This window comes from Chrysemys picta, chromosome 25 (genome assembly GCF_011386835.1).
Source record: "Chrysemys picta bellii isolate R12L10 chromosome 25, ASM1138683v2, whole genome shotgun sequence".
Taxonomy (NCBI): Eukaryota; Metazoa; Chordata; order Testudines; family Emydidae; genus Chrysemys; species Chrysemys picta.
This window is the reverse complement of record NC_088815.1, coordinates 7,991,389-8,017,403: the sequence shown is the minus strand read 5'-3', so window position 1 is coordinate 8,017,403 and position 26,015 is coordinate 7,991,389. Positions and strand designations below refer to the sequence as shown.

Sequence of the window (26,015 nt, the reverse complement as noted above, 5' to 3'; positions counted from 1 at the left end):
CCTCGAGTCTATGAATCTTAGACACTATTACAAATTAGGACCAGGTTCTCTTCCGCTCTGAAACCTTTGCCCAATGGGCCAAGTGAGGTCCATGTGAATAAAGCCTACAGGGAGGGCTACCATAAGGGCAGCTTTGTTTGGCTTTATACCCAGCTCTAGAAGTTGCAAAGTTAATAGCAAAAAAAAAAAAATGAATGCAGCACCTCGTTGCCATTGATTAGACAGAGACAGAAGTGAAAGAAAATAACTGGACAGAAATCAATACAATCCTCACTTTATTTTCACCTTAAGTATGTAACAGCATCACACCTGGCTTTAGGTTGTTTAAAAAAAAAATATTTCATACTGCATTTTACTCAATGTTCAGAATAAATGGTAACATGTAATAAACGTAAACTGCACTGGCACCGTTTTTGCTCAATAAATAAAAAAAAAGAAAGAAAGAATGCTTTATGTAGACTGCACACTACAGTATCTAAATAAATAACATAAGTTACTTTGAATAAATAGAGATCATCTCAAATACAGATGCATTGCATCAACTTCTTGCAGTTGGTCATTCAAGCCAACAATGCGGGAAGGGAAGTGGCTGAACAGATGAAATTGACCAGCGCTGAAGAATGGACCATGGTTACTAGGAAGAACCCAGTAAAATAACTCGATCCTGTGTAATTTACAAAGAGAAATTAAATATTGTTTCCCATTCCCATTGTGTTTCTTTCAGTTAATTTGAAGCTACTCTCCTCTTTGAAATTGGGACTATGCCATAACTGTATTCCTTGCTCAACCAATATTGAAAGTATTCAGTAACCCTGTTTATTAAGAAAACAGATTTTTTTTTTCCTCCCTAAAAATAATTTGTCTTCATAAATTAGGCAAACCGATTTAACAAAAAGTTTCTGGAACTATTTAAGTAAGGAATGGCCCGTTTGCCAACGGTTTCACTCAAATGAAAACAATGAAATTGGGCTGCTTTTCACACATACACCAATACAAATCAGAAGTGACTCCAATTCAGCCAGTGGAGTTGCAACTGGGCTAACCACCTCTGGACTTCACAATCCTTCTTGCACTGGCCAATGCTATGGATATCTAGTAAACACACAGTGAATTGTGCTTGTAGCTCATTATCAGACGAAAGAGGGTAAAATCATCTACCGACTCTCATGGCTTGATCGCAACTGCCAGAATTTTTTTATTTTTTTTTTAATGCGTCGTGTCTGGAAAGCTCGTCATTTTTCAAACGCTATGAAATAGCTTTGCCCTTTATTGGTGGGTAGTAGTTAAAGCTAATGGCCGATCTGCGGCATACAGATATGCAAGTTGCAGGGGGAAAAAACCCTAACAGATGTTATTGTTATTAACAATAAATAATTCATGGGATGGTGAAGAAAGAGCCAGGTGGCAGATCTGGATGTCGCTTTCACGTAGAGAATTTTCCCTTTCTGCGTTTTAGACATTCTTTGGGAGGCCTAAAATCTCTTACTGCAGCCGAGAAGGAGATGCAGAAGCATTTGTCAAATAATAGCGAGAGAGCCTATTAAAAACAGATTTCAGTGAATAAGCAATGGAGGAGCACCCAGAATTGACTGATTGAGCAACATTATTACGTAACACAAACAGAGGGACTTACAGTTCCTCTGTGTAATGGCCCCAAATACAGCGCTGGATAGGACACACACATTAAAATCCTTTGGCAAGAGGGAGGGAGCTTGGCACTCAGAACGCCAAACGTTAACACTCACATTCAAACAAGAAATCAAACCAAACCAATTCAGCCGGCCACATTTGCGGTACGGCACCGCAGAGATCAGGCATTCGAGTGCCCTCTGCTGTGCTGCTGAATCCTTGGTTCTTCACTAACAATGGGGCTGTGATTTTTGGAAAGGGGTTTTCCTAACCGATGCCCTGCCTGCAAACGCCAGGCAGAATCGCCTTGGGCAAGAGCAGGTTGGTAGCCAGAATGACACGGCAGTCAGCAAGGCTTTCAAAGGCTTTATTGGGCATTCGGATAGATCAGAACATTTTCATCAGCTTCAAGATGAGAAGAAGCAGCCTCAACCGTTGGGCTGGAAAACCGAGGCGAAGAGGGCAGCTGTAGCTCCGAGTTAATGGATGGCCTCAACACTCCATATAATGAAACTTCCCTTTCCCTTGGCAACCCCTCCTATCCCAAGGATTCAGTGCTGGCCATCCATCCAGATCTCAAAGCACTTCACGAACCCATTGTACAAACAGTGGACAAATTCTGCCCTTGGACACATACAAGTGACATGCAGGTAGCTGAGGATGGGACATCCACCCCCCAAAATGCAGCCTCTTCTGGGATGAAACACACCCGCTGTTTAGCAACACCACAGACAGGAAATGGCTACACAACTCCTATCCTGAAGAAACTGAGATCGGCTCAGGAGACGTCACGCCACAGTCCCTCCTTCTGTGGCACCTTTGCAACAACAGCGCCGAGATCCAACCAACGGGAGCCATCTCGCTCCCTGTCTCGCTCCTGTTTCCACGCCTCTCACTACAACTGCAAGTCTCCCACATGTCTATTCATCACGTCCTCTTCTAGAGTGATGTGATAGCTGCCACCTTGGCTGGCACTCTGGGGACTGAAGCGGGGAACCTACAGAGGCTAAAAGCAGAAACTGCTACAACTGGAGCTAAAATTCCCTAGCTAGGGTTGTAACGGACATATCCTCTGTGGATCAGGCCCAGAGCGGGATCTGTAGTTCTCACTGACCGGTGAGTTAGTCACACCTCTACATTAGCATCAGTGTGGGTCCCAGGAAGGACAGGGAGAAGATCTGGATCGCTATATAGGAAACAGTCGTCCTCCACGAATAAACTCAAAGGGCCTCACACGGGTTATAACGTTGGCTCACTGGACCCCATTTTGTTTTACACGAGGGGTGCCAGGCCTCCTCCGGGACTGTCTTGGAGGCTCCTGGAACGAAAGAGGACGCTTTAATGAAAGATGATGCCATGCGATGAAACCTTCAGGAATACGTCCAACCAAACCCGGCAACCCTGTTTTACACCAGCATAAGTGATTTCAGAATCCAGCTCGAAAGGCCAAGATTCTTAGCAATCCTCAATGCCCAGCTGGAGACACCTTAAGGGGGCCTGATTTCCAGGGGGCGGGTGGGAGGGTAGCTCAGCTCTTGTTGAAAATCAGGCCCGTTTAAGGTAACTCACGTCAGGCACCTGAAATTACTAGACACTGCTGAAAACCTTGGCCTTTGGGCCTGATTTGGACATCACTTAAACCAGGTGTGACTCCCCTGACATCAGTGTAAACCAATCTCTTCCCTTCAATTCCCACCGATTTCAATGGGCGCCTGGTGTGATTGTGAATAATTTCCACAGCATCAGACCGTAAGAGTTTGTCTTCCCTGCAAAGATAAGTTGAGTGTTGCCCCGAACTCGAGTCCCTGCCACACACAGTCGGCCTTCACTGGCGTATGGCGCTGCATTTTGCTGCCATCGGCTGGCCTGTCCGGGGTTATGGGTTACATCTCGAGAGAGCACAACCCATCAGTTGCTAACACAACCACCCCGTAGTGTGGACGCAGGCTACCGACACTCCCAAACCTCCGCTCTTCCAGAGCCTTCCCCTAATTCCCCACGTGTGGCCAGATAGGACGTTCTCCCAGAATTCACTAGGAAATCAGTGTCAGAGCAGCTTTGCTTACTGCAGGCTCAAGGCATTATGGGATAAATATCCCCAGAAGTCTTCGAGCCACGCACGTGTGAGTGCAGCGCCAGTGAGGACACGGCTGCTCGAGTGTTACCTTGTGGTGTGGCCGCTCTCACTCAAGCTTGGCTCGCACGAGAGGAGCCACCTGGCGTGTAGATAATTCAAGTGGAGCTGGTTGGGAATTTTTTGAAAAAACTTGGGTTTTTTGGTCAGAAGATGCTGGTTCATCAAAATTGAAATTTTTCCCAGGAAAGGGTTAGTTTCAGGAAGGTTTCTCACAAGAGAATAAGAGAGACACCTACTCCCCCTATCCTCCAGAGTAGCCAACTGCCCGGTGATCAGGGCACAGTCCTGGGGTGGTTGGGGGAGACCCATTTCCAGGAGTGGGTTATTGGCAATTCTGGGTGTTTCTCTCTCTCGTTTTCCACGACAAATTCCAAAAGGTTTCGATTTCATCACACTGCGGAACAGGGACCATTTCGAAATCTCAAAACATTTAGGCAGGATGGGAAAACCATTTCCCACCGGAGAGAACTCTGCAGTGAAGACCTATCCAAGTATATCAACCCACAGAACCCCTGTTCCCTGTCTGCTGCATTCTGGCCCCAGCCACAGATCATCTTTTCTTTTTAAACTGGAGACTATGCAAACAAAACCAGGTTCACTTTGAGAGTGGAGTGGGATGGGAACCAAACGCTCAAGAGGCCATTTACTCTTCTTCAGTTTTTTTAGAAGTCAGAACATCCCGTGATCCCAGCTCCCAAGTTGAATGCTATTACATCTGCTAGCCAGGCCCATGGCCTGAGGCGGTATGAGGGGATTTTTTCAATCAGAACTGTTGCTGTGACACAAGCCATGCTTGGAAACAATAATTTAAATAGCAATTGTGTAGGCAGTGCTGGTCAGACTGTTTGCTGGGAATAAATCCATTGAATATTTGTCAGCTTTAGCGCCCCCCCTCCCCCGCCCCAATGAATCGATCCAGATTTCTGCACCTGCCTTCATTACTTACGAGCATTTACCTTTCACAGTACTTAGCTCTGTAATTGATCGAGCACTCACTGAATCCATGGGAAAACTCCCGTTGTTCACTAGCATATGCAGGGTGGTGCATGAAGAAGAGACATTCCCCAACCAAAACCCTTGTTCCTACCAATAGCCAGGACTAGCAGATGTAACAGCAAGGGGATGAGAGCAAAGGAGCTATTTGGGTTCTGAACGCCTGCACCCAAACACTATGGCCACCTCTCATATTGCATCAATTCTTCCATTCCCTGACATTTTTCATAATGGCTTCATTTTCTGCATGCCTAAAGGAAATGAAAAGCATGAAGAAATTAGCATTGATCTTCCCTAGGGCTCTGCCACGGACCACACGGATTATCAAAGTGCTACGCTCCAGTGATCCACTCCATCTGTTTTCTTGTCTCCAAAAGTGACTTTCAATTTACGTACACGTGGAATCTCTTGACTGTTGCTAGCATATCAGGTTTCCCTCGGATGTAAATATCACCCTACACTGATTCTGGCAAAGTGCTAATCTTCATCACACTTGTCAACAGTGAATAGTCCTAAAAATCACACGTGTCTTTGATTTATCTGTCACCTGGGTGACATTTTGATCTGATTTATACCTCGGGCAATTCTCCATGAAGCCAGTAAACTGGAGTCTCCAGTCACTAATGCCAAGTTCACACTGATGCAACTCCTCTGACTTCAACATAGTTACTCTTGTGAATGGAGAATCTTAGCTCCTTGGAGTTGCATACGGGCTTGCCGGGGGGGAGCTGGAATAGTCATCATAGAATTTGGCACATCAAATAAAATGAAAAGCAAAGGCCTGAGACACAGGTGGAATGGATTAAAGGGACCAATTCGCCTCTCATGTACCACAGTGCAAATCAGCGGCAATCCCACTAAACAACAGACTTGCGGTGGAGTTAAAAAAAGGGTGTAAGTGATTGTAGAATCAAGCCCAAAGAGGGGAATTCCACCACACAGCCTCAGGCTGAATTCTCATGCACAGCCTGCATTAGGAGGTGGAAGTTCTTGTGCTATATTCACTGTATTTTGTAGAAAATATACACATTGGCTGTTAAGTATCAGAGGGGCAGCCGTGTTAGTCTGGATCTGTAAAAAGCAACAGAGAGTCCCTGTGGCACCTTTAAGACTAACCGATGTATTGGAGCACAAGCTTTCGTGGGTGAAAGTGGGCATTCACCCATGAAAGCTTATGTTCCAATATATCGGTTAGTCTTAAAGGTGCCACAGGACTCTCTGTTACATTGGCTGTTGTCACTTGTGAACTAGCAGGCGCTTGGGTTAGCCACACCTGCTGCTGAAGAGACTTTAAGTACACCATGTTCGCATCTCCATTAGGGCATTAGACATGGTTTGTAAAGCTGGGTACAAGTGAAGCAAAGCATTGCGGTAAACAGCTGCCTTTTGCAAACTGACCGGCGGTTTTACATGTGTGTACAAATCCAACAGATGGACTTTATTCCCCTCTCCTCCTGCCAGTTCCTACATCTGGGCTCTTCTTTCAAAGGTGAGGGTAAAGATTAGGATTCCAAAGCCCAGCAGCCGGCTTTTATATGGAAGCAGGGTGCAAGTGAGTCAAAGCCTGCTGAATGACGATGTTTATATTGCTTTGATACATCTTGGCTCCGTTCAGCTAAGAGCAGCTGTTGGATCCAATGCAAAAAAGCCTGACCTTTGGCAGGGGTCAGTAATCTATGCTCTTCACTCTCCACGTTACATTTCTCATGTCTTGCAGGAGATACACACAAGAAGTATTTGGGTTCCCATTCACATTACAGGCTGGGATTTTCAACGGCAGGCTCCCAACTCCCCCTTGACATTTTTTTGGAGTTGCATGCCTAACTCCCCTTGTCTCATTTGCAAATCCCAGCCGTAGATGCTAATTATCTAGGCGAACAGGAAGGACAAAACACATTTTCTCTGACTGCTGTGAAAAAGAAACAAGAGGGACAGATTCCGATCTCCGCTACTTTAATGTGGAGTGTCTTCCGATTTATAGCGGTTGTATCTGGAATCAAAGCCTGGCCCGGAGTTGGGCAAAAGACAGGGAAGTCAATAACAATCAAAGAATTCCAGGCCTGTTGGCTTTTCATTGTCTTGGTGAATGCCCAGTACATGACACCAATGTTCTCCTTCTGTTTATCTTTTGCATTAGCTGGGAAAGGAGCCAAGAGGAGAAAACCAGCTACTCCACGCGACAAATATAGCCTGTTCAGAGACTGCAAAAGTCTGTAGTCTCATTTATTTCCCCACATAGTAAACAACACTGACCTGGCTGTAAACGCTAACCATAGACAGAAAGGGCCTGGTTCTTCTCTCACCCATGATACAAGCTACTCTACCCTATTGAAGCCAATGGGAATCACTTGTGTACGTGCCGTGGGAAGAACGGGGCCTGGGCTCTTTGGAGACAAGGAACTAAGCAGCAGACCCGCCCACACAGCTCACCACACTCTCGTACATGCGGCCAACTGGGTGGGAAGTCCTAAATCCAAGTCCTTCTAGGGTTCAGGCTCAGGTGATTGTGCCGAGTGTTTCCTGTTGCATTCAAAGGCCGCTGTAAGTTGGGTTCTTAAGATGCCTATGGATTTCAGCCCCATCTTATCTGCTGAGGTGCAAGCTCTAGGGTGGCCAGGTGCCTGGTTTTCGACCGGTCGAAAAGGGGACCTGAGAGTGTTCGGTCAGATCTATTGACTGGACACTCAAAGTCCAGTTCCTGGGAGCGGGGGAGGCGGGGACACGTTGAGTCATCACCCACTCCAGCTCCTCCTCAGCTGGGACCACCTCCTACCTGTGTTGGTCAGCTGTACCTCCTAGCCCTGGCTCTGCAGGTGAGTCCCTCCTGACATGGGTGGGGGGGTTGGAGGGAAAAAGCAGCAAGCAACAGGGGGGGAGGGGGAAGAGGTGGGGCAGGGGTGGGGCCTCGGGGGGAACAGGCGGGGCAGGGGAGCTGCCGGCACTCCTCTGGAGTGTCTGTTTTTTAAATATTACGAAGTTGGCAACCCTACACGCAGCTCCCGATGGACCTGTTGATTTCGACTGCTTCTGCATTGGGATCCGGCCTTTCTGATCTGCCATTGAACTTCTATTACAGCTCCAGCTAGGATGTTATTGCTCATAGGTATCCTAAATGTATCGCTCTGGTCTTCCACTGTATCACAACCCAATGCATCCCTCGCCCTCAGACTAAAACGCCATCCTATGGAAACACCCATCTCTCATACTCCAGAGTGTTTCTAAACCATTTTACAAGGTGCACTGAGGACAACCTGGTCATGTGAGCCGACCCCAGCAACGGTGGAGGAAATGGAGAGTTGATCCAGTTACTGTAGGTTGGCATGAGCCTTAAGACAAAAAGCTGATGAGAAGGAAGATGGGAAAGAGATGGTTCCAATGAGTGGGCAAACAAGAGGTGATTAGAATGGATCTGAAGGCCTACACCAGCTCTTGTGAGACGGGAGGCTTTCTGCTGATCTCAGCAGGAATTGGATCAGGCCCTAAGGGGGGTGGAAACACCAAACGTTTGTCCATTAAAAAGCCGCATTTGAGGTAAAGTTGTGTATGAATGCCAGGGAACTCCTTTTCCTTTTAAAGGACGGACCAGGCTGGAGCAGCCCCCCTCCCCCCCAATTTTTTGTACAGCCAAGTGGAAGTCTGGGCTCAACAGCCACCCCGGTCTTTGGGAAAGCGGAGCCCGAGACTGGTATTTTCAAAGGCGTTTGATGCCCAAATCCCAATCAAAATGAACGGGAAGCCCCAAGGCAGCGTCAACACTCTCAGCCTTACTCGCTAATCATCCCCACTGCACAAAACTCAATGGCATTTGGGTGCCTAACTCCCTTAGGCGTGGCCTACAGACAGATTTTGTACTGGTATAACTATTTGGGTTAGGAGTGTGATTTTTGACCAGTATAGTTATACCAGTACAGCTCCTAGTGTGGACACAGTTATACTAGTATAAAAGTTGCTTTATAGTTTATTCTCCTTCCCTATACTAATATAAGCACCTTTATACCAGTATAAGTGTGTCCACACTAGGGAAGTTGGACAGTTTTAATTACACTGGTATAGTCAAAGCGACATGCCCTTGAATTGTAGACAAGGCCTTAGACTCCTTTGCAAACCCAAGTCTTAGGCCAGGTCTACGCTACACGCTTACTTCAGTATAACTTCATCACTCAGGGATGTGAAAAATCCACAGTCCTGAGCAACGTAGTTATACTGACAACCCCCCATGTAGACAGACATCGCTACCGCCTCTCACGGAGGTGGAATTATTAAGCCGACGGGAGAGCTCTCTGCTGTCAGCGTAGAGAGTCTTCACCAGAAGTTTGTAGTGTAGACCTTCCCTCGGTGTCTGATGAAGTCTGTAGACCCTGCAGGAGTATAGGCGCCAGTAACTCTATTACAGCAGTGTCCCTGCAAAAATAGTCCAAGGAGAGGCATGATGGTTCATTTCAGCAGGATAGAAGCCTACCTGATGGAAAGCAAAGGAGGTGCTCAAAGCAGTAGAAACATGGGAAATTCCTTCTCAACGATCACATTTCCCAACTACCTGAATGTAAATATGACTGATGCGTAACATTGAGATTTTCAAGGCTGCCTAGGAGATCAGAACACCCAGTTCCCATTAAAATTAAGGCAGCTTTGAAATTCTCATCACCCCCACACCCCACGCCAATCCTCTTCCTCGCTCTCTCTCTGGTTAAAACCACCAACTGGACAGGTGTGTTAAGATCACTCTCCTGGCCCAAATCAATGGAATGCCTGGGGGTGGGAGGAGGGAAGCATCCAATAATTGTTCATTGACCTCACTAGAACGTTGGCGTAACAGCTGTGAAGGAATGATCGTATTCTGTATGTCTGCGATTGCCACCAATATTTATATCTATATCTCTCTATATATTCCTGTATATTTACAGAGCATGGATATACTGCATGTCTACAATAAAATAAGGGTAAGATATGATCTTAGGATATAAAGAATATTTCTTGACCGTTCAGTCATTTATCCGCACCCAACAAGGTTCCATCCATGTGAACTCCATGTCCTGGTGCAATTTTCTTTAGGCCGCAATCCGTCTCGGAGGGGAGCCTCTGAGAAGAGGCCTCAGTTTTCGTAGGACTAGGAATGTGGATGCCAATCAGACTCCTCCATTCCGATTGGATCGCAGTTCCGGAGCTGGCCGTCCAACTGCATCCAAAGACAAGGACGAGTGGCACCGTTTGGATTTGAAATACGTGGCCAGCAACGCTTTCCTGCTCAATCCCTTCGTGCGAGCAATACAATAAAAGCGCATGTGGATGCCAGGCTGGCGTGACGGATGCCGGCATCCCTGAGGAAATCAGCAGGTGTTTCCTCCTTCCTCTCCATTCCCCAGCTCCTCCTCCTTAGAGCATCCCAACGCTCCGGGGCACCGGGCCGGTGGGGGGAGCGTGGAGGCACCTGTCGAAGTGTCGAAAGGCTCCTCGATTTCTCTCAAAGCACAACCCGGCAACAAGAGTTTCCCTGTTGCCCCTCGAGTCCAACCACAGAACTGAGGTAGACTTGGAAACAGTTGCCTTCTTGACTCTCTGAGCCTGGGTCCCCTCTTAGTTCCTTTCACTCTCGGAGCGCAGCAATATCCCTTTAGGCCCTCGGGCTCTTGGCTTTTGAGGTGCTGCCTTACCGACATCAACCTTCCCAGGTTCCCTTTCCCCGCTTCACACGCAGCCACATTCCTTGGCCGACAGCTCGTTGACGGTGTAGTAGCGGTTGTAAGTGTCCAGGAAGGAGACGTCGTCGTCGTACGCGAGAGGCCTGCAGCAAGGCCGGGCTCTGACCTTCTCCTTTTTGATCTTCTTCTTGAGCCTCATGTTCTTCAGGGAGAGGTCGTAGTTCCTGACGGCCGTCTCGCACGTGCCGCTGCAGTAGCGGAACAGCACGGTCTCGTCTGACTCATAGCCCAGGCCCAGCTCGCTGACGCTCACCTCCAGCTCCTTCAGGGCGCAGGGTTTGTGACGGGCCCGGGCTCGCTTCATGCGGTTCCCAGGCTTGGGGAAGAGCGGCAGCTCGTGCGCCCCGGAGTTCATGGACTGGCTGTACCTCTCGACCAGCGTGGAGATCAGCTGTCGGATTTCCCCCTCCGTGTAGCTTTCAAACAAGGTACTGTCTGCAACAGAACAGGGACAGGGGTTAGCGAGCCAGGCAGCGGGGAACAGCAAGCACCAACCCCGGGAGCTAGCCACCCAGATCTCAATGGAATCTGGCCACCTGACTCCTTTGAAAATCCCAGCCCTGAATATTTCTACGGACTGCGGGTAAACTTTCCAAAAATGCTTAAGTGACTTAGAAACCTAAGTCCCATTTACTTACAATGGGATTTAAGCTCCTAAATCACATAGGTTCCCCCCTCCTTCACGTCCCCAGGCTGCACGCACAAGCAGGAAAGAGCCTGTAAAAGGGACAGGAGAGAGTGATGGGCGTTAGGAAATCAAGGCTCCAATCATTTGCGAAGCCCCTATGCAATGTTGACTACGTTCTCTACAAATTTAAGCTTCCATTCAAGACACCAAATTACCCGCCTAGCATTTCCCCTTGTGAAGCAATTGGCCTGTGCAACGAAACAGGCGTGCTCCTGCCTGGTTAAGCCGCCTTGCGGAAAATGGGCCCCAGCCAAACTCCAGCACCATCAAAGGCTGACATTCACCCCTCTCCCCCCACCCTGCTTGCTCCTTAGAGGTCAGATGGGCCCGCTTTATTTAGCAGCGCAGAGGCCTTATCTACACTAGGGCTGAAAAAATCACCAGTTCAAGTACTGTGGTTTAAGCACTAGTGCAAGTGGGGTTTGAGTCCTGCCTATCGTACAGTTTAACCCAGGGAGGCCAGAACCCTGCCCTTCCTGGCGATTGTTTTGATGATCCAGTCCGGTCCCCTGCACAACGCAGGCCAGAGACCCTCCCACAGCGAGCCCTGTACCGAGCCCACCCGCCTGCCGTTGAACCGGGGCATCTCCTTCAGAACGAGGCGCCCGCTTGAGAGGTCCAGTGCAGTCCGAGCCTGAGGGTGTTCTTAACCAGTTTGCAACACCACGTTGCGTGTAGCCCGGTTGGACGGGAGCGGGGAGTCCGCCCCTTTCGTGGGGTTGCAGGCGGACAGAGCTAACCCGTTTCATGCAGGAAAAGCCACCGCAAGGCAACAACTTTCAGATGCCACCAGCCTGATGCCGGCTAGTGCCCCAGTCCACTTTGTTCTTACTGGAGTCCTTCCTAAGGGCTGAATGAATTCCTCCCAGCAGAATCCACCGGCACCTTGGCCTCTCTAACACACGGTGAGCAATTAACCCGACGCTCGGGATTTATGGGGCCGCCGGCTTTTGTGGAAGCTGAGCTTTCGGATGTGTACAACATCCCCGAATGCTTGCAAGCAATCGCATGCCCAGAGTGGCTTACGACGCGTACAGGCCCCGGGGGCGGGAGCGGGTTTGGGGGATGCACATTCCAATGACTGGTCTCAGCCAGCCAATAGCAGAAGCCGTTTGGCAAAGGGCCCGGCGCGAGTCATCCCATTGGCCCGTTGGGCCAAGTCAGCGGAGCTGGGCAGGAGCGGGTTCACTGGGGCCAAGATCCATAGGTGGGGAAATGCTTTGCCTGGCACCGTGCCCTCTATCAGCCCCCCCGAGAATACAAAGCTGCATGAATTAAGGGCCCATTCCCCGCCACGAGGGTTGGTTGCAGGGACAGGACCGGCCCGGGGTCCTACAGCTCTGGGAGTCACATTGCTAGGCAGCCAGATGCCAGCGCAGCAGCGAATGTCCCGTATGCCGATTCGCCGCAGCGAGAGCTCATTGATCCAGTGGCTTGGGTGGGGCAGAACCCCGTTTCCATGGCCACCGGGGCCCCTCTATGTAAAATGGGCGAGATCGTTAAAAATAAAATAAAATACAGGGATGAGTCAGGATTCAAGCGTCTTATTGAAACAGGATGAAAAATCTTTCAGCCTCAGAGCGAGAGGCTTTAACGACAGCTTTCCAGTTCAGCCCAAGGAGCCAAGCCGGCTCCAGATGGCACAGATGCTCTTAGCTTGGAGGATGTGGCCAGGGCCCAAGAGACAGGAATGCTTTCGGGGAGGCTGCCTTAGGCCTCGTCTACACTTGAAAGGATTGGCTGGTTGACCTATTCCAGTAACGCACTCTCCTCCCCCTGCCCCGCCTCCTCAGCAAACTCCCAGTGCAGCATTTCCAAAGCGATCTCACTTTGTGTTGTGTTACCATGGCTTTCCTTGAGCTAAGCACCATGTGGTTGGGTAGGTGTTTGGGTAGGAGGCCTCCAGATGCTTTGGCCAATGCAACTTCCCTTTGAGTTAATATTGTCCAGCATGGGGCTTGCCTTTATAGGACATGTGAACAGGGGCGGTGAAGCCCTCCCAAAAGTCGGGGGGGGGGGCAGGGGCCCCTGTCCCCTCTGTGGACCCATCCCTGCCCCTCCTCTTCCCCCCCTCGAGGCCCCACCCCCAGCCAAGTCAGAGCGGGGCTGGGGAACCTGGGTGGGCCCCTCCACCTGCCCGAGGTGGGGGGTGGGGCCGCAAGCAGCCCCCAGCCCGTGTCCCCACCCCCTGGGTCCCCATCCAGGGCAGGTGGAGGGTCTGTGACTCCCCACAGCTGCCCAGGCTCCCCGGCCAGGCTCCAAATTTACTTTATTTTTTTTGGACTAGTAGCTGTCCTGCAAGCTAGAAACTGTTTGAGATTTCACCTTAGTCCAGTCCGTCCCAACACTTGAGCATGGATGAGCCCGACGCAAGGGAAGGATCCCCAGACAAGTATGCAAATTCATTTCCCATTATTGTGATGGCGCCCCCCAACTGAGCAGGACACGGCTATCAACTTTCCATTAGTTTACTCGCACTAGGAGACGTAGTGGTACCATGAAGAGGGGTAGAGCTGTTATCGGCTGTTCATGCCCCTCCAGAGTTAGGGTGTGTGTGGAGTGGTTTGTTTATGTACACGGGCATGCCCCTTGAAACCTGCTGAGAGAGCGCGATGAAACTTTCATGGAAGTCCTCCGCAATCCTCTCCCAAAGGTCTCCAGGCATGGCAGCCTTATTTCTTCCTCTGCAGTAGGACACATTCCCACGCCAGTCAGCAATTACCACCAGGGGGCCTGCCAAAGCGAACGGGCTGGCAGCCTATGGGCCCAGATGGCTTTGGGACACCAGCAACAGCTGTGGGAGGGGAGGGGACTTCTGAATCTTAACTTCCGCTTTCCATCATGACTCTACCGCCCATGGTACCTCTGTGCGTTTCATCTGTAGCTGATGCCATTGCGGCCTTGAGAGGTTCCCCCTCCACGCCCGCAGAGTGCCCGAGTCAGAGAAGGAGAAAGAAGAGGACTCGGGTTGAATTGTTCAGCGAGATTCTGCAAGCCAATGAAGACCATGAACAGAGGGCCTGGTGGATGAATATAGTAGAGTGGATGCAGAAGGAAAGAACGGACAGGAGAAATGCCGAGGAGGTCCAGCAGGAAAAGGAGAGGGAGATGCATTAGGACATAATGGGTCTTCTCCAGCAGCAAAGGCAGAGGCTGCAGCCCCTTGTGGACCTACAGGTTCAATAATCCCAGGCTCGCTTTGGAGACCTCCATGGTCACTGCTCCCGACACCCTGCGACATTCCATGTGGCATCAGGGGTCACATCCCTACCGTACCCCTCTACACAGGGGGACATTAAGGAAAATCACAGCTTCACCTACGCTGACCTGGGAGAGCCACAGTTGAAGTATGTGTAGCTAAAACGGACATGAACGCTCCTTCCCTTTCTTTAAGCTGTGTTCCAAAAAAAGAAAGTCCCTGCTTGTAGCTTTGTGAACAGTCCTGTCTCCTTAGAGATGCAGGCATCACGCACCTTCCCTGACCACTCAACACTGATGCTGGTGAAGCATTCCTGGTGATCCACCAGTGCTTGCATAACCATAGAAAAATAGCCCTTTCTGATGCTGTCATCTGTGGCAAGGTGGTCTGGTGCCAAAATAGGGATTAGCATCCCGTCTATTGATCCATTAGATAACCTCATTGCTGGAAATCCATCCCTTATGTTCTGCCCATTGCTGAAAGTCACAGTCCGGCGTAACGGGAGATGTCCCTGCACATCTGCATGACAACCACCCCCGCCGTGGATTTTCCAACTCCAAAATGATTTCCCACAGACCGGTAGCAATCTGCCGTGGCAAGTCCCCACAGCGCGAGGGCCACTCACGTCTCCACTGTCAGTGCCGCTCTCACGTTGGTGTCCCTGGACTGGAGGGCTGGGGCGAGCTCGGAGCACAGATCCAGGAATGTGGCTCTGAGCATCCGAAAGTTCTGCAGCCGCTGCTCATCATCCCATGCCTGCATTCCGATGCGATCCCACCAGCCACCGTTTGTAGCTACTCTGTGAATGCCTCCAAAAACCTTCACTTGGTTCTCGCGGTGTTCCACAGCAATCTGCCCTCCAGGAATCATCGTGGTCCCCACGACTCATCTCGTAGCTCTCAAATACTGGAGGATCACCAGGCCTGTGCTTGTCCTGGGGGTTTTCACCTTTCCTGAGGTTTTTCACCTTCCTCTGCAGCATGGGGCACGGGTCACTTGCAGGTTTAAACTAGTGTCAATGGTGGATTCTCTAGAACTTGAGGTCTTTAAATTATGATTTGGGGACTTCAGTAACTCGGCCAGAGGTTAGGGGTTTGTCGTCTGACCGCCAATTATGCAGGAGGTCAGACGAGATAATCATGATGGTCCCTTCTCGCCTCAAAGTCTATGCGTCTAGCTCTCATGACAATAGTCCAGAGCAGTGTAGGCTTCATGCTTCTGTCAGAGATGGTGGACAGCGACAAGTCCCACGCCGGTTTGTGGGATTTTCTGAATAGGCGTGAAAATTATGGGATGGAGATAGCATTCTGGGATGGAGACAGTTGCACGAGGGGACCTTGACGCTGCGGTCCCAGTCACCCCTGCGCGACCTGTTTCTGCCCCACCAGTGCACTGGATGGTGGTGAGTTGCACCCTGGGATACCTGCACGGCGCCTCGAAACATGCACTCCTGGTGATCACACGCAGCGGCGACACAAAGACTCACATGTGCCCACGCACAAGTGATATACTAACTTGAGTTGGCAAAAGTCTGTAATGTAGACATGCCCTGAGGTAACTACGTAACCGAGACAGTTACAGGCTTAATTGGAGGCAATTAACTTGTTATGGTGGAGACTGTTGACACTCGGGGGCAGGGGTTGGGCTACTGAATTCATTAGCTCAATACAGGAAGAGAGAGAATTGGCAGGAAGTCAGGGGGGAGCTCGGAGAATGAGCTGGAGAAACTGCAGAATTGGAATTAATTTGCAAACTGGACCCCATTAAATTAGGCTTGAATAAAGATTGGGAGTGGATGGGTCATTACACAAAGTAAAACCATTTCCCCATGCTAATTTTCCCCCTACTGTTACTCACACCTTCTTGTCAACTGTTGGAAATGGGCCATCCTGATTATCACTACAAAAGTTTTTTTTCTCCTGCTGATAATAGCCCACCTTAATTGATTAGCCTCATTAGAGTTGGTATGGCAACCCCCATTTTTTCATATATATATCTTCCTACTGTATTTTCCACTGCATGCATCCGATGAAGTGGGTTCTAGCCCAAATAAATGTGTTAGTCTCTAAGGTGCCACAAGGACTCCTTGTTCTTTTTGCTGATACAGACTAACACGGCTACCGCTCTGAAACTGGGTGGAAGGTTCCTCCTCCTGACACATGCCTGTACTATGTTCTGCAATGCTGGGAATCTAGAGATTACAGATACACGTGGGGAAAAGAAACAGACTGTGTGTATATCGTGAATAAGAGACGGCACAAACGGGCCAGGCCCGCGGCACACCGGGTAGTGTGTCCGCGTTCACCCTGGCTGAGACATTGCCTGGATGGAAAGGGAGGTTCTCCTGAATGAAGAACTTCCATTGCTGAGCCACAAGGAAAAGGCTCCTTTAAAGGAACGTTGTCCCCACACCCTCATCCTGCCTTCCAGCTCCTTGGTTTGAAAAGATGGGGTCAATATCTCTTCCAAGCTAACTCCAATCCCGCTCCAGAGTTCTGCTGGAACTCCTCCTGCTCTCCACGCCCCTCACTTTGTCTTGTTTATTTTCCTATCAGACTTTCACCACTTGCAGCATGGCCACCCCTCATTGCATGACACTTAAAGTGCAGGCTTAAAAAAAAAAATCAAACATTTGGTGAATAAATAAAACTGACTCCCGTTGCGTTCATGATTTCCAGATGCCGCGCACACAGCCACGTCGGAGACGCTGGGAGGAATCACAGCTTCCTCCAGCGAAGGGGGAACGGGCAAGCATGTGATGCAGCGAACAGGTCAGGCACACCATGCTCCCACTCATGCAGGCGTCACAAGCAATCAAAGCACGGGGAAGGGAGCAAAGAGACGTGGCACCGATCAACGGGGACCACAGCGCTTGGGTCTTGGGCAGCTGTACTGTAGCTAAAAAGGGCCTGATGCTGATCGAATCAGCCAGGAACGACTCTGCTGGAATCAAAGGAGACGATTCCAATCTCACTGCAGTGTCACACGGGCGTAACTCAACAGAAGTCAATGGAGCGAGCCCTGATTTGTACAGCTGTAAGGGGGAGGAAAATCTGGCCCATAGGAGTTAAACTGATGTGAGTTCAGATCAGACCAAAAGCTCTAACACCGTTAAAGCCAGCTGTCACTCTGGATCAAACTATACACTAGGGTTACGATATTTGAACGTTCAAAAAAGAGGACACTCCACGGGGGAGGGGAGTATTTGTTTGTGCCCCCCCGCCCCTGGCCCCGCCCCAACTCCACCCCTTCCCCGCCCCCTCCCAACCCCTTCCCCAAAGTCCCCGCCCCAACTCCACCCCCTCCCTGCCCCATTGGACCCCTTCCCCAAATCCCCGCCCCGGCCCCGCCTCCTCCCCTGAGCGCGCCGCGTTCCCCCTCCTCCCCCTCCCTCCCAGCCACGCGAAACAGCTGTCTCACGGCGCAAGTGCTGGGAGCTAGGGGAAGACAGCGGGCACTCTCTCGAGTGATCAACATTCACTTTCTTTCTCGAATGATCAACATTCACTCTCTTTCTCTTTGGGGAAAAATAATAATGGGAAAATCCTGGTTGTTTTTAGATATTTAAAAATTCCTCCGGGACAGCGATTTAAGAACCAAAAAGCCGGACATGTCTGGGAAAATACGGACGTATGGTAACCCTACTATACACTGTAACAAGCCTAGGCTATTCTGTCTTCAGTGCAAACTCTCTGGGCCTGACTCTCATCTTACTTCAATAAGATCACAACCTAATCCTCAGAGCAGACGGCATCTAACCCTTCCAGACACAGACCTCAATTCAGAGCTGGGGTGTAAAAAGCAGGAAGAAGGCATAAAGGGCAGCAAAAAGGTGTATCTGTGACCCAAAGATTATTGCCCGCGCAAACTTCATGACCCTGCTCCAAAGCATGGACACGCCAGAACTCTGCAAAGAAACAGCTGAAAAGTCTCTTTAATGTTACCAACATGACCTGACTTTCCCTTTGCCTCATGCTTGGAAAGGGCTGGATCATTTTCAATGAAACTAACGAAACTAATTCAGCCGGCGGCTGAGAGCAAGAATGGAATATTTCAGCCACAACGGTTAAAGTTTGGCAAAGTTATAACCAAGGGAAAACAGGGGCCGTCTGATAACGGGATGCACGAGGCCACCCTTGACTCTCAGCATTGCCACTAACTTTCTCTTTTTACTTTTGTCTCCTCTAGCACCTTTCAGCCAGCTCTCCACCATTCGTGGACCCACACAGACCCCCTGCGAGAGACACGTGCAGAGAACACACCAAGGCTGCCCCTCACATCTGGGCCAAACTTGCTGTAGACTCCTGCACCTCCCTGTCCTCCTTCAAGGTTGGATATTAGGAAACACTATTTCACTAGGAGGGTGGTGAAGCACTAGAATGGGTTACCTTGGGAGGTGGTGGAATCTCCATCCTTAGAAGTTTTTAAGGTCAGGCTTGACAAAGCCCTGGTTGGGATGATTTAGTTGGGGATTGGTCCTGCTTTGAGCAGGGGGTTGGACTAGATGACCTCCTGAGGTCCCTTCCAACCCTGAGATTCTATGATTCTAAATCCCTCCATAAATCTCTCCTCGACTGAGATGCCTACAAAAAACTTTACAATGTTCAGGCTGCTGATGTGCTGAGACACTGCCCATCGTGACCAACCCTGTCTCATTGTTTCCTTGTGCTACCCCGTCTGTCTGGATCCCTCTGTTGCCTCTTGTCTTAGACTGTGAACTCTCTGGGGCACAGAGGGTCTTTTTGTTCTGTGTCTGGGCACCGCCTGGCACAACGGGGTTGTGGGGCCTGATTAGGGCTCCTCTAGGTGCTACAGTAATACAATAAATAATATTTTCATCGGCAGAGTCAGGATCAGACCCGGCCATCCCCTGCTCTCGCCACCAGACCGGACTCCCTCTCAATGACGCAAAGGCGTAATTAACCCACTTAGAATTCATCGAGGACCTAGCAACCTCAGCCTGAACAAAAAGTGGTAAACACCAGAGGTCAGGACCAGAATTTCATTGCTCCTCCAAAGGGCAGCAGCCACTTCACAAACACCATCCCGGGGCACTGGCTCAGCGCCTCCTGCCAGTGCTCCTGGAAAGACCACCTCTCAAAGTACCCACCAACTCCGACTGTGCTTTAGGGAGCAGAGCACACCTGGCTACAGCTGCAGGCCCACAGCCCTGGTTCTAAAGACAGCGGGCTGGGTTTGATCTTGTTTTTAGTCACATGCTGTCCGTCGTATGCGGAATACGGAAAACCACATGCTGTCACACCGTGGATAAGGAGGCCTCGGGTAAAGCAGAAGAGGAACAAAACCCCTTGTCTGGAGGGGTCAGTCTTGGATGAGCTGGGAACACAATGATCCCTGCAGCTGACTTGACTTTAGAACCTAGTGGTGGCCCAGCTCAGACACTCAGGGTCTGTCTACACTGCATTGGAAGCCCTGGGTTAGTAGAACTTGAGTTAACAGGCCCTGGGTTTGTTAACCTAGGACTTGAGCGTCTACACTCATTTGTAACCCCACGTTAGGAATTGTTGAACCCTGGCTCCCAAATTGGGGTTCCAGCATCTACACTGCATTATGCAGGCATGAGTCCAACCAGCTGTATCCCAGACTGCCTAGCGCCCTCCCAAAATGTGCCCGCTCGAGCCAGTTGTTCGTGATGCAGTGTGGGAAAACTTGACTGCCCAGAGGACAAAGAAAGTCAGCTTGTGGGACTCTAGGATACAGCAAAACCTCAGAGTTACAAACACCAGAGTTAAGAACTGACCAGTCAACCACACACCTCATTTGGAACCAGAAGTACACAATCAGACAGCAGCAGAGACCAAAAATAAAAAAAAAGCAAATACAGTACAGGGCTGTGCTAAAGGGAAACGACTAAAAAGGATAAAGGGAAAGCAGCATTTTTCTCCTGCGTAGTAAAGTTTCAAAGCTGAATTAAGTCAAGGTTCAGTTGAAAACTTTTGAAAGAACCATCGTAACGTTTTGTTCCGAGTTACGAACCGCCTCCATTCCCGGGGCGTTCGTAACTCTGAGGTTCGACTCTATTTTTGGAGGACTCGGAGCATGAGTCCAGTGGGGCTGCGTCTACACTGCAGAACAATAAGGCTTGAACCCTGGATCTCAGCTTGGCTCAGGCTCAGACCCTTCAGGGTACGTCTACACTGCAATAAAACCCCATTGCCTAGCTGTAGCTCACCATTATCCCACCCGTTCCATGTCTACCAGGGCCCAGGGAAGAAACGCTCTCCCCCAGCAGTGCCAGCGGAGGAGATGGCTCTGAGCAGATGGAGTCAAGGCAAACCATGCTATTGCTTACATTGAGAGATCAGCGGGTCACGGTGCTCCAGCGATCGCGGGGATCTCCGCTGACCTACAGGCAAGGCAGAAGAGGAGGCTGACCTTGACGGCGAGGAAGGGAAGGGGCTGTATTTCCGGCTTCCGTTGAGCATGTCTCTACAAACTAAAATGGACAACATGGAACTGAGGAGCATCGAGGCAATGGCTGCAAACTTCCATACCTTCATCTTAGAGCAAGTCAGAACATTGAAACTCTGCAAAACAGGCAAAACAAATATCCTTATTACAAAGCCTCTCCCCCGGCCCCCAACACCTCCCCGCGGACAGGTCCCCTGTAATAACGGTCGTGCCATGGGTTTCTGAGCAACCTTCCCTGGGGATCTCAGAGCAATCACACGCATTCCTTCGGTCGGACTCACCCCCCTCCCTCAGGTCAGTATCCTCCTCATCCCTATTTTATAATGGGAAACTGAGGCACGGAGAGGGGACGTGACTCGCCCAGAGCCCAGCAGCGAGTCAGAACCCAGGCGTCCCGATTCGCAGCCCCAAGCTCTCAACAACGGACCTCATTCGTGCCATCACTTTCCCATCACGGGAGCAGGCCGCTCTGCTTGTGGGACAGAGGACGTTTACAGAGAATCAGTCATGAGGAGCAGATTGTACCAGGCGCTAGCGAGGGCGGACGGGGGAAAGGAGGGCACAGGAACGCACGTATGTGCCCTGGGAAGGGGTTAGGGGCCAGGACACAGGCGCCGCCCGGTGCGAGAAGGCCATGCAGAGGTGGTACAACGCACACGCTTTCTGTGTGCCAGGTGCCCCCTCCTCACCCCAGCCAGCAGAGCCACCCGGATGCAGGCGGCATCTCAGCTGCACCTTTCAAAAGGCAGGAGATCTCCCTGGTGCTCCCCCAGAGGAATTCTGGATGAGGCGAGAAGGATTCTATCTGGGATTGCAGGTGATGGATCATTTCCCATGCCGGGCAATGCACAGTCTAGCCTGATGGGTTTAAATCCCTTTAAAAAAAAAATAGAACCAGGGGCCAGCATGTTTGGCCTCCAGATAAATATCCATAATTCAGTCCCAAAAAACCCCAGTCCAGCCAGAACAGCAAGGATGTGAGTGCTGAGTAGGGTTGCTAAATCTGATCGCTACCTCCGGAACAAGATGGGTTTAGAAGCTGCTGCCAACAACCACCCACGGAAGCAATTCGCACTTCGCTTCTTTTCCAAAGATCTTTTGCCTGATCCTTCCTTTGCTCTGAGCCTCGGGGAGTCGCTTACTCCAGTGCAAAGCAAACGCCATTCTGAGCCAGTAGCACTTCACGCCCGCTTTGCCCTGGTCTAATGAGGAGAGAAAGTCTTCCGAGCTTGGCCCCTTTACAGCAGTGACTAGAGCTGGGCGGGAAATGATTTTCCCCTAGAGGGAGAGTTTTGGAGATATCAAAAAAATTCCCCAGCCTGAATCGGGAAGAAGGGTCAAAATCTCAAAAATTTGGGAGACCTGAAAATCCAAAAAAAAACCCACCCCAAAAAAACATTGGTTTAGGTGAATTAAAACATTTTAATTCCATAATTTTGAAACATTCCGTTTTGATAGTTTTGAAACATGTTGTTTTCAATCTTTTTTCCTTTTTTAAACCTCGGAATGTCCTCAAATTTCAAAATGAAAAACGGTTTCAACTCAAACAACCTGAATTTTCCATGTCCAAAATGTGGAGGTGGGACATTTTGACAATTTCAAAACACTTCTTCCCAATAATGTCTCAGGTCAGGAGATTTGGCAAAATCAGCCCTGTTTCGCCAACGGTTTTGGTCTCAACGAATTGACATTTTCCAGCCAAACACAGCTTGCTGAAAAATTCCTGACCAGCCCTGTTAGAGACATAGCCCTAACTACATCGCTCAGGGGTGAGAATAATCCACTCCCCTCACCAACGTAGCTACACCGACCCAAGCGCCAGTATGGACAACACTAGGATGGCAGGAGAACTTCTCCCACGAGCGTAGCAACTGCCTCTTGCAGAAGCGGATTAACTTCGCCAATGGGAGAGCTCTCTCCCGTCGGCGTAGAGCGTCTTCACTGAAGATGGCGCATCTGCATGGGTGCAGAGTTAAGTGCAGACCTGCCCTTACACAACTTTCACTGCTCTTTATTGTTTGCCCGGCAAAAACAGCTCAGCTAAGGGAGAGTGAACTAGAATCTGTTCTTCCTTGGGCACTGTCAATAGAATTGTTTACAAATTTCCAAGCAGTTACACCTGTGCAAACTCCCTGAGGACATCTGGGTTCTGCAGTCTCTTCAAGGGCCTACGTTTCAAAGCAGGGGAAGCCCATGGATAAGAGAAGGGCTAATCTGACACACCAACCACCCCTTTGTTAGTGGTGTTGATGCATGAGAAGGAAAGAACCTCAGGGTGTGTCTATATTGCAATTAAAAACCTGGGGCCGGCTGTTAAATTGTGATGTAAACATTCAGGCTCGGGCTGCAACCCGCATTACACCAGTGCCGAGTGGGTGGAAGCTGCGCTCATTCTGATTAGAACCAGGAGACATTTTGGAAGAAACTTTATGTGGTGAAAAATGCAGCGGCAGCGACATCGAAACCTTTCACGAATCGGTTAAAACGACAAACAAAAACTAATTCCAAAGACATTGAAACGTTTCAACGTTCTCCAAATGAAGTACTTTGATTTTCTGGTGTGACATGACTTTGTCACAAAATGTCCTTTCATCATACTGTATATTTTTTTTTCAAATGCAAAAGCGTTTCGAAACAGGCAAAATAAAAACGTTCTGATTTTGTCAAAATGAAACATTGTGTTCGACCCGAGACGGTTTTTTGTGTTAGACTTGCTGAAAAATTGCAAACGTTTTCATTTTTTGGCCTGACCCCAAATGAATTCCCCTCCTCCACCATTTTTTGGAACATCCAATTAACTGCAAAATCTTTTATTTGCCCCGCTCTAATTTTGATCTGGGAGCCTCTTACCCTCTCTTTGCACTGGGGTAATTGACAAGTAACAGAGGAAAAGTCACAGGAGTCTTGGAGAGACAACACCCAGCCCTACGATGTCGTTTTTTACGGTCCTTTTCACAGCCGTTCCACAATTGAATGCATTAATTTAGAAGGGAAAATGAGATGTTTCCAGATGTGCCACATTCCGGTTGTCAAATGCCCTGCACCCTGTTCTCCAGCTAGTTCGTTACCAATGATTCTTAAGAACCCATCTTGCGTTCGTTACCAATGATTCTTAATAACCAAGTCATAATTATGGGCCAAGTCCTCACATGGGTCTGATTGTCATTGACCCTAACTCCCCGTTACACCTGACAGCGAAAGGGGGCTTCATAGGGAGTGTAAATGTAACAGAGCCAAAGCGAGGCCTTTTTATATGGCTACAGGCCTTTGCATCAATGAGAAGCAGATTCACTGACTTTAATAGGAGTGTTGCCTACACAAAGTCTAAACAAACCACAGGAAGTTGGCCCAATAATACAATAAATTATATCTTGGGCACCCCGTGCCAACCCACAAGGTCTCTGAGCACCTAGCATGCAGTAATAGGTCTCATTAAAAAGCCCACGGAGCCAATAAACAAACGAGAGAGCAGAACCAAACGCCGCTCCCCTGAGCTGGCCTCCTGCCCTCCGCCCACGCCCCGCCACACACGCAGCCGCCGCCCAGAGCCAATCCTCCCCCACAGCAATGGCAGGCTAGCGCTGAACCAGACGGCTCTTCGGCCTGGCTCCGGAAGGAGGTGGGTTCTGGGGTCCGGGTATATGCCGAGAGGGAGACAGTAACTAGCGGGGGTCACGGGCCCATGACCTGCCTCCCGGGCAGTCAGCAGCTATAACCCGTCTGATCAGAGCTGCCATTCTGGGGCACAGAACAGGACTAGGAAGGGGCGTACTACCCCTTTAAAGGTCAGCCTGGAGCTCACAGCAAGAACTAATCCCGTCTCCACCCTCGGACTGACCTGTTTCTACAGGGACAGGGAGCCAAGCTGGAGAGGGAGGACGAGAAGCCATCCAGGTGGCCATCAGCGGTGCTCTCTCCCCCGCCGGGCTGTTCTGGCTGCAAGTGCCTGGCTGACCTCCAGGGGGCAGCACACTTGTTCCCGAGCGCGGGCCAGGCATGTAACGGTCTGAAAAGCGACTGCAAAGGCGGCTCTCTGTTGATCGTCTCCCACTCACCCCAGAGCCCAGCAGGCTCAGCTGACAAGCACGGAGAGGTTTGGCTGAAACGCCAAGTGAAGTCTTAGGGCACGTCTACACTATGAAATGAAGTCGACACTAACCTCCTTCTGTTGAGGCTGTGCATGGTCACCAGGGGCGCTTCCACTGACTTCAGAGGGGCAGTGCGGGGAGCTGAGAGCCTGCTGGGAGCTCCCTCCCAGGAACCTGACTGCTCTCCCGGTGCTCCTGGTAGCTGTGCTCACAGCTGGAGTCCCCTACCCACCCTGGGGTGACAGCCCCAGCTGAGAGCCGAGCTTGGGGTTCACGGCAGGGATCCTACCCATTTCATGGCTCCAGCAGGGCCACGTGACCTTGTCACAGCTGCGCAGAAAACACCTGCAGCTCAGCGGGGCAGGTGGGAGTGGACTAACCGGGATGGCAGGAAAACGGTATTCGTGCTGGAGTTGTGAACCAATCCCTCTGCGGAGGTGCTGTCCAGCCATGGCACTGAGGTGTGGATATGATGGGACTGACGCGATGTCAGCCAGTAGAGACTGTCTGATCTTGTGCTAGTGCCAATTATCTGGGCCAAGTCCATCCCAGATTCCCAGGAGTGACGACCCATCTCCCCCTAGGATTACCACAGCCGCTGCCTTCTCCCTGCCCTCCACAATGTCCTGTCCCGCATGCTTAGCCTAGAGAAGAGACGCATGAGTGGCGACCTGATGACACCTGTCATGGATGGTCTAGGTGATACTTAGTCCTGCCTCCGTGCAGGGCACTGGACTAGATGACCTCTCGAGGTCCCTTCCAGCCCTGTGGTTCTATGAGGCTACATTTCCCTCCGTTTCTGACTGGCATCTCTACAATGAGCTAGTTAATCTGCGGATCAGCTGCAGCGTCCAGAATCCCCGTCCTCTTCACTGTCGCTCTATTCCCATCACCTCCCTTCTGCTTTCCAGTGCGTTCACCGCTTCTGCCTCCCCCAAGCCCTGCCCAGGCCCTGCATCTCGGTCACTCAGGGCCACCCAGAAGGGGGGGGCAAGTGGGGCAATTTGCCCCAGGCCCTGGGCCCCGCAGGGGCCCCCACGAGAGTTTTCAGCGGGTCTTTGGCGGCAAGTCCTTCAGTGCTGCCAAACACACCTGGAGTGAAGACCCGGAGCTTCTTCCGCTCCGGGTCTTCAGCGGCAATTCGGCGGCA

At 50.3% G+C, this 26,015-nt stretch overlaps 1 protein-coding gene across 3 annotated transcripts in view; it reads right to left on the bottom strand.

Annotated features, from left to right (window-relative positions):
- Window positions 1–258: 258 nt before the first annotated feature.
- Window positions 259–26,015, bottom strand: part of NRTN (neurturin) — a 91,453-nt gene continuing 65,696 nt past the window's right edge. For 2 of the 3 annotated variants that reach the window (XM_065578245.1, XM_065578246.1), the window contains exons 2-3: window positions 20,659–20,893; window positions 259–10,893 (exon numbers count right to left, since the gene is read on the bottom strand). In XM_065578245.1, coding sequence (XP_065434317.1) covers window positions 10,445–10,893; window positions 20,659–20,866 — 657 coding nt within the window. In that variant the 5' untranslated portion in view covers window positions 20,867–20,893 and the 3' untranslated portion in view covers window positions 259–10,444. The remainder of the gene's footprint in view (window positions 10,894–20,658; window positions 20,894–26,015) is intronic. The other variant, XM_065578247.1, reaches the window with a different exon arrangement.